The following is an 8303-nucleotide window of genomic DNA, read 5'->3' on the forward strand; positions in this document are numbered from 1 at the left end:
AATCAGTGGTTCTCAACCTGTGGGTCGATATCCCCACGAGGAGGGTCCCCACATTATTTTGGGGGGTCCCCAGATGATTTAACTTAATGAGCAACATTGTTTTCTCACTCAACAGTAAACAAACCAACATAAGGTTTAAGTGTATAGCGGGTATACTATATGTCAATTTCTAAAGTGACATTTAAGGACTTTTTAATACCTCCAGAAGCAGAAATAGTGAAAATAGCAGATCTACATGCTCACAACGCCCGTTGTGAGCATGTAGATCTGCTATTTTCAAAATAAAACCGTGTTATACAAAATGTAATGCCTCAACTCTTAGTGCTTGTCAGGGTGAGGGGCCCCAGTTAAAATATGATTATTTTGGGGGTCACGGCCAGAAAAGGTTGAGAACCAATGGTTTAAAACACCGCTATGGAACATTCCAGCCCAATAGGATAGTCAAAAGCGCCTCAGTGAATTCCTGCATATGAAAAGCATTGGTGTAAAGTAACTACCGGTATGTACATTTACTCAACTCAAGTACAACGTACCTATACATTTCCAAATCGTAGCCGTGGTGTTTAATATGCAAATCTATTTCAACATTGCATTGCAGTATTGATACTATGTTACTTTGAGTGCTTTTTCCACCACTTATGAAATGATCTGTGGTGAATCTACAGAATAAATGCAGTTAGATTACATTTCATATAAATTATAGGTCAGCAACGATAAAAAGGAAACAGTTTTTTTGCATCTCCGTGACATTTATTGGTATTATAGATGAACACATTTTGCCACATGGCATATTCACACACGCCTATGCCCACTTAATCAAAATAGCATTGTCACAGATCTGGTCAACAACTGAGAAGTGAAAGTATGATGGACTACAGAAGCATGCATCACACCGAGTTAGAGAGGATATGATACATAAATTATATGTGTACCAGTTTAACGGCCTAACAGTTGCTTTTCTGTAAATGTAAACTTGTGTTGTAGTTGCAAACATATTGAATCAAAACATATTCCTTGCATGAATATTGCAGGCCAACATTGTAGACAGATATGTCTAAAGAGAAGTGACAGGCATTATGAATGAAAGACAGTCACACAGAATGTGTAGTTGCATACTGCGTATGCTGCTATAGAAACTGTAGATTATAGTTTAAGCCTTAAAAGGGCTTAAAAAAAAGGAGGGGGGGGGGGGGGATAACAAAAAAAAAAAACCTTGTCCTTTGAATATTTGCAGATGAAAGCCATCTGCTCCTCTGGTCTGGTTCTGGAAAACATAGGAGACAGGAATAGAGACATTAGTCTTCAAACTTAGTTTAGTTTAGTTATTATAGATTTAGATTTCAAAACACAAACATGACAACATTGTGTCTTGCAACATTGTGTCTTGCAACTGTCTTGGTCTGGGAAAAGTGGCGATATGAATATATATATATATATATATATATATATATATATATATATATATATATATATAGGCCTACTGTACATACTTATGTTTACGTTAGCAGTTCTATTACTGATAAAACAAGCTCTTAATGCTTAATATTCAGAGATGATCATTCTAAATGAGTGACAGTATAGAACAGTATAGAACAGATGATCATTCTAAATGAGTGACAGTATAGAACAGTGGTTCCCAAACCTTTCAGGTCGAGACCCAAAATGTAGATTTTTCCCGGGGGGGGGGGACCCCGATGGCTGGCCCGCTACCAGCCAAAAAGGATAGTAGACAGACAGGAAATGGGAAGAGAGACTGGTATGAGCCTGGACCAGTAGGCGCCCCAGATCGTCCGCTTTCACCACTTCTTAGCCCATTTAGAACAGGTACACATTATTGTGTATCATTATTTTATGCTTTAACTATTGAAAAATAGCAGATATACAAGCTGCAAGCTTGTAGATCTGCTATTTTTTTTAAATCGTGAAAATTTGAATTTTGACCCGATTCAATAAGTGTCTTTTATGTTTCTTTGTCAGCAATCTGGCTAGCCATCGTCAAAGAAAAGGTCCTTTTCACTTAACTGGAGCTCAGTTAGTCTGTTCTTGAGAGACTACAATGTCAGTGGTTCTCAAACCTTTTCATGTGAAGGACTCCCAGATGATAATTATTTGGCCACGGATCTCAAAATATCCAGTTCCAGGGACCACCCAGAAGCAAAATTTAAGTTACAAACGTTCACTTTGAAAATACATATAGTCAAAGATTTGCACACATTTTTACGATTTTTCAAAAATAGCAGATCTACAAGCTCGCTTGTAGATCTGCTATTTTTCACTGGTTAAAGCATTCAATAAAAAATAAAGGGGCGCATAAAAATGTGTCTGTGACCCACAAATGGGTCCAGACCTATGGTTTGGGAACCAGTGCTATAGAGCATATTCTCTGATCAGGAACTAAAATATCACCTTATGTTCCCTGGCCGTCCTTTTCACTTCTCCAGCGCTTGTACACTTCGTCCAGGTTGGTGTCCCTGTGTGCTCCGTTCCTTGACTTGATCCGTATCAGCCGCTCCAGGTATTCCACTTCAACTGACGCTCCGGACGTTTTTTTAATCTCATTCATCAACTTAAATCCTCTGTCACATTCTGCCGTGGATGCTTGAAACGTACCACAGATGTCCACGAGCTGTGAGACCTCCCTAAGCTCCTCACGTACGAGTGTAGCGGCCACCACGTCTGAGAATGTGCTGATTGTCCCTAGTTCAAGCTGTTCTCTCAACATGCATTTGAACTTGTTGTATTCGCGCTTGATGGCATCCGTGGATTGTGGGCGCAGGATTGCCTCGTACTTCTGTGCCAGCGTAGCGACGCCTGTGGAGCCATCCTGGGAACCGACAGACGATCTCAGCGCTGCGATGTCAAACGCAGACCACTCCTTTAAACTGTCCCCTGAAAAATGAGCTTCCAGGGTCTCTGCCACCAAACGAGTGAACAGGTCAACATCCTGATCAGCTGTTGTGCAGTCTAGCCACGGGTCCCTCTCCATCTCCGTCTCGTCCTGCCAGTATTGGTCACGCCGTTTCTCGACCGTCGCTCTTGCCAAGCGGTGCCCGTCCATCGCAGTCAGGTCGCATTTTCTCAGACGATCGTCGAGTTCCACCACCTCACCCAAGACTTTTATTAGCGCCGGGAGCACAGCCTGTAACTCGCCCAGCTTTTTGACGCAGTGCTTGGCCAGCGAGTCTCTGGGTTGTCTGGGTACGCCGTAGCCCGCCAGGCCGTCTTTCCTAACAGCGAGCATGGCTCGGTAGCGGGCCAGCCATCGGGGTTCCAAGTCACTCAAAGACCTGGGTGCCGGTTTGCCCGGAACCCCTGGTGACGCTGCCGACCTCCTGGCAACGCGGGCTAAAGTGTCGAGAAGATCGTCCACGTGTCGCATCAAAGGCACGTCTCCCCAAGCAGCGTTGAGGCGTGCGTCCTTCCCGTGGATCATGCAGAGGTGCTCTGTGAGGTGTGGTATTTGTCGTCTTAATAAAGTCACAGCTGCATCGTTCTCTCCTAGCACTACAGAGGAGTCGTCAGAGGTCAGCATCACCATTCTCTGCAGGTCGAGCCCGTGACTGGAGTAGAACTGAGTGATGGCCTCCGCGATATCCTGACCACGGCGTGTTTTTAACTCAACGATGCCACAGAAGTCAGTTCTGTAGCTGACCTCCTTCTCCTCCCTGTATTTAATGTACATCATCAGCAGGTCTGTTCTCAGGCTCACTATCAGGGTATGCCACGGTGCCTTTCGAATATTGCACATTGTCTCGTGCTCCGCGACTTCACTGATTGAGTGCACAAATTTGACGGCGTCGTTTTCGCGCGGCCAGTTTTCCGGGTGCGGTTGTTCATCGCTCTGAATTTTCTCCTCTGCACTCTCCTGCTGTACCGCAACGACTCCATTCATTCTCTGTAGAATTCCAACAGCGTTCACGTGGCTTTTTCCCACAACGTGTTTCTTGAGGTAGTCCACCTTCCACTCGTTCCACATTTTGCCCTGAGAAAGGTCACCCGGAACTCCGGCTTCGCGGCACGTTTTGCAGATCACTCCTTTCTCTTCGGAAAAAGAAAAGACATCTCCCAGTTTCAGCACTTGATCGTCCAATGTTTGCACATACTGCAACAGCCATTGCATCTGGAAAGAAGTGCATTTCTTCCTGGGTTTTTGGGGCCGGCGGTCACCTCCAGAGCTGGACCTCCGAGCGGGCCTATGAGGCCGATCGGACTGAGGGGCCGTCAGAGGAGCCCAGAAGGAGGGCCCAGGGTCTCTCAGAGGGGCCCGGGAGGAGGCCCCAGGCCCAGGGGGCCTCAGAGGAGCCCAGAAGGAGTCCTGATGGCCCTCAGAGGAGCCCTGACCACTGCTGGCTGTGAGTTTCACCTTCTTCTTAAGCTGCTTACTCATGATGATGGTTAGCTGTAGCTCTGTGTTGACTTACTGCTCTCTGAGTTGTGTTTATACTGAGCAAGGGATTACATCTCCACACTGGCCTGGAGACGCCTCGGGATCCCCTTCAGGAGGAAGTTGCTAACGTTGCTCAGGAGAGGGAAGTTTGGAACTCTCAGCTGGAGCTGCTGCCCGCACGACCCGACTCCGAAGAAGCGGTTGTAGATGGATGGATCGGATGTGGGATGATGGACTGATGCAGTGGCTGAAGACTTTATGCAAAGTGGGGGGAGGTGGGTGTGGCTACGCCCGTGCAGACACCTCACACAAAAGACTAAAGTACACACATACGCTAACACAAAAGAATGAAAACGGACACTCGGTGCATGGCAGCCTGAAGCATCAATTTACACATGTATGATCCAGTGGTGGACAATAATGAATTAACCTGAGTGCTGTACATTCAATGAATATTCAGTGCGATCTTCATGCGATCTTCATTTCAGACTCGATGTCCAGTCCACATAATATGCTCACAGTCAGTAGAGGCTGTCCCACATCATGGAAGAGAACTAACTCTTCAGAACAACACGTGAATTTCTGCACAAAGTTCTTCAAAATGGCTTGACAAGGCGTAGGTGTAGCAGGTGTGGGCTTACTTCTCCACAACGCCCTCGCTGTCGCTCTGCGTTGCGTTTCGTTGCGCTTTGATGGACAAGGAGACTCTGTGTTTCACTTCAGCCGAAAACAAGTGGCTTTATTCATTTCCTGCACAAAACAAATAAAGAAAATAATGCATCAGCCATAGCAATACAGCACACACAATCTCCTCACTGTCAGTGTAACAATTGCAAAAAATATATATACAGTAGGTAAATACAAAAGAAGGGTCAGGGGAGCTTAAGGTTGGGCTAGGTTTGTGTTTACCAGTTGCAAACGGCTGCCGCCTGTAAGTGGTTTTTCAGGGGGATTTTAAAGGATGCTAGGGAACCACACTCCTTTAAGGCCTTCGGTAAGGCGTTCCACATTTTGGTGGAATAGCAGAAGAACGAGTTTGACCTTTTGTTTGATTTGACTCTGGGTTGAACGTGATCTGTGGCGCTGCCTCTGGTGTTGTAATTGTGGACGTCCTTAACGTTTTTAAAGTATTCTAAATATACTAAACTAGTCCTTACCCGTTCAAAGATATGAGCTCCGAAATTATGTGCAGTGTGTGGGTTATGGGGTGTGCACTGTGCACACAGTATATGAGGGATGGAAAGTAACTTTCTGGTGCTTGCATGATAATATGTAGGAGCATCAATGTAAGAAAGACCCGTTTCGTTTAAAGGCTACAGAGATACTGTGTACCGATCTACATGACAACATCTGAAAGAGGGCCAGCCAACACCCCCCCCCCCCCCCCCCCCCCCCCCCCCCACCCACACACACACACACACACGCACACACACGCACACACACGCACACAGAGCTGGTTAAACATGTTGCCCCATGCTAGATGCAGAATAGATATGCCTCATGCTAGATGCAGAATAGATATGCCTCATGCTAGATGCAGAATAGATAGTAGTTACACCATAAAAATGCTAATATACAGCATATGATTTGTGAAAGTGACAAATGGGCTTCACAGTTATGTCAGGTGTGTTCATATGCTAATGGTGATGCGATTTCAGATCAATTGCTCCAGCCACTGAGGAGAAACGCTGTGACAGACAGACACTCAGACAGACAGACAGACACTCACTCAGACAGACATTCGCAACATTATAGTATAGACTAGTCCTTACCCGTTCAAAGATATGAGCTCCGAAATGATGTGCAGTGTGTGGGCTATGGGGTGTGCACTGTACACACAGTATATGAGGGATGGAAAGTAACTTTAAAGAAATGGTGCAGCAGTAATATCAACACACAGGACGCCTGCATTACAGTCTGTAATGGACGGAAATACCGCAATGAAGCAAGCTGTATGCACTGTACTGTTTGAGTCCTCACAAGTACTGCAAAACAGTAAACCAGCTAAAGTTCACCAAAACACACAAACGCTTGCAAAGTGATTACACAGGAACACTTAAATACACTATGAACTCGTTTTAACTGTTAATACGTTGCTTATATTATCTTGAAACACATTTAGAACAGAAATCTCCACAGAGCACGGACCAAAACAAACTCACCCCCACAACACAGCACACACGCGGGTAGATGACGTTAACCACAGGAAGCGAGGAGGACTCCAAAATAAAAGGCCAGCCCTATGCTCCCAAAACGACCTATTTTGGAAATATTACAAAAAAAGTGCGAATAAATAATATTAGAACAATAACATGAAAGGTGACAGGGATTCTTGTTGGAAAATTTCATATGCTGAAAAATGCAGTTACACACAAACACCTCACACAAAATACTACGCTCACACATTAAAGGAGTAGTTCACCCTCAAAATGTCATTTTTTTCTATTGATAAGTCACGCCATGGAGACTTGGGTTCAATAATATTTGTTTGTATTTGTCGCATTCCTAAGACAAAAATGTGATTATAAATGTACCAGTGCCACCATTGATTCTGAATGCCAATGGGGACCCGAATGCATGTCCCTGGGTGAGGACACAAGCTCGGAGTCAGAATCAATGGGGGTAAAATGTACTTAACCCTAAATTTATCCCCATTGAATCTGACCCAAATGCATTTGCTTCGCCATCCAGGCCCATGCATTTGGGTCCCCGACTCCCCATCTAGAATGAATTTGATAATATTTTGTACCATTTTCAACTACAGTACAAAGTTGTTTTCAGTTACCAAATTGGCTATTATATCAATGATTTCCTCACAACATAATCTTGGGGAGAATAATGGTTATAATGGTTATAGGGGTGCCTCGGAGGAAAAACACATTTATAGGTGTGCCCTGAGCCAAAAAGGTTTGGAAACCCCTGAATTATAGGTCAGTTATAATAAAAGAAGAAACACATTTTTGCATGTCTGTGACATTTATTAGTATTATAGATGAACACATTTTGAAATAGACTTGACATAACTGTCTGGTACAAATGGCATTGTCACAGAATTGTGCAACAACTGAACTGAGAAGTGAACTTATAATGATGGACTACAGAAGCGTGCATCAGTTAGAAAGGATATGACATATAAATATATATTGTGCCAGTTTAACGGCCTAACAGTTGCTTTCCTGTAAATGTAAACTTGTGTTGTAGTTGCAAACATATTGAATCCAAACATATTCCTGGCAAGAATATTGCAGGCCAACATTGTAGAAAAACATATCTAAAGTGAAATGACAGGTATTACAAATAAAAGACAGTCACACAGAATGTGTAGTTGCATACTGTGTATGTTGCTATAAATACAGTGTAGAAACTGTAGATAAAAGCTAAAGGGCTAAAAAGAAAAAGAGTGAGAGAAAAAAAATGTCCTTTGAGTATTTGCAGATGAAAGCCATCTGCTCCTCTGTTCTGATTCTGCAAAACATATGAGACAAGAATAGAGACATTAGTCTTCAAACATCAGCAATAACACAAACATGACAAAATGTGTCTTGCAACCGTCTTGGTCTGGAAGGAGTAGGAATATGAATAAATAAACGGTACTGAATGAAATGAGTGACAGTATAGAACAGTGGTTCCCAAACTTTTCAGGTCGGGACCCAAAAGATAGATTAGACATTTGCCCAGGAATCGAACTAGTGAGACAAGCACAAGTGAAGTTTGTAGATCTGCTGTTTTCACTACTTATTAAACATTTGTTTTCTAATTCATGCAATGTTTTAGATTTGTATTTGATTTCTTCATGAAGGGTTTGATTTTTGTTTTAGCTTTTTTGTGATTTTTTTTTAAACGTTTTTAAATAATAATTAAAAACAAAACGTAGGAAACAAACAAAAAAGGGAAAAAAGGACCCATAAAAATGTGT

At 43.3% G+C, this 8303-nt stretch overlaps 1 protein-coding gene across 1 annotated transcript; it reads right to left on the reverse strand.

Moving 5' to 3' along the window:
• Positions 1-812: 812 nt before the first annotated feature.
• LOC308298426 (uncharacterized protein) lies at positions 813-6217 on the reverse strand. The gene is made up of 3 exons (XM_080742019.1): positions 6160-6217; positions 2407-5137; positions 813-1264 (listed from the first exon to the last, which is right to left on the reverse strand). The coding sequence occupies exon 2, from the start codon at positions 4385-4387 to the stop codon at positions 2408-2410; it is 1980 nt and encodes a 659-aa protein (XP_080598145.1). The 5' UTR covers positions 4388-5137; positions 6160-6217; the 3' UTR covers positions 813-1264; position 2407.
• Between the last annotated feature and the right edge of the window lie 2086 nt (positions 6218-8303).

The sequence above is a fragment of the Nannobrachium achirus genome (genome assembly GCF_963921795.1).
Source record: "Nannobrachium achirus genome assembly, chromosome: 14".
Taxonomy (NCBI): Eukaryota; Metazoa; Chordata; class Actinopteri; order Myctophiformes; family Myctophidae; genus Nannobrachium; species Nannobrachium achirus.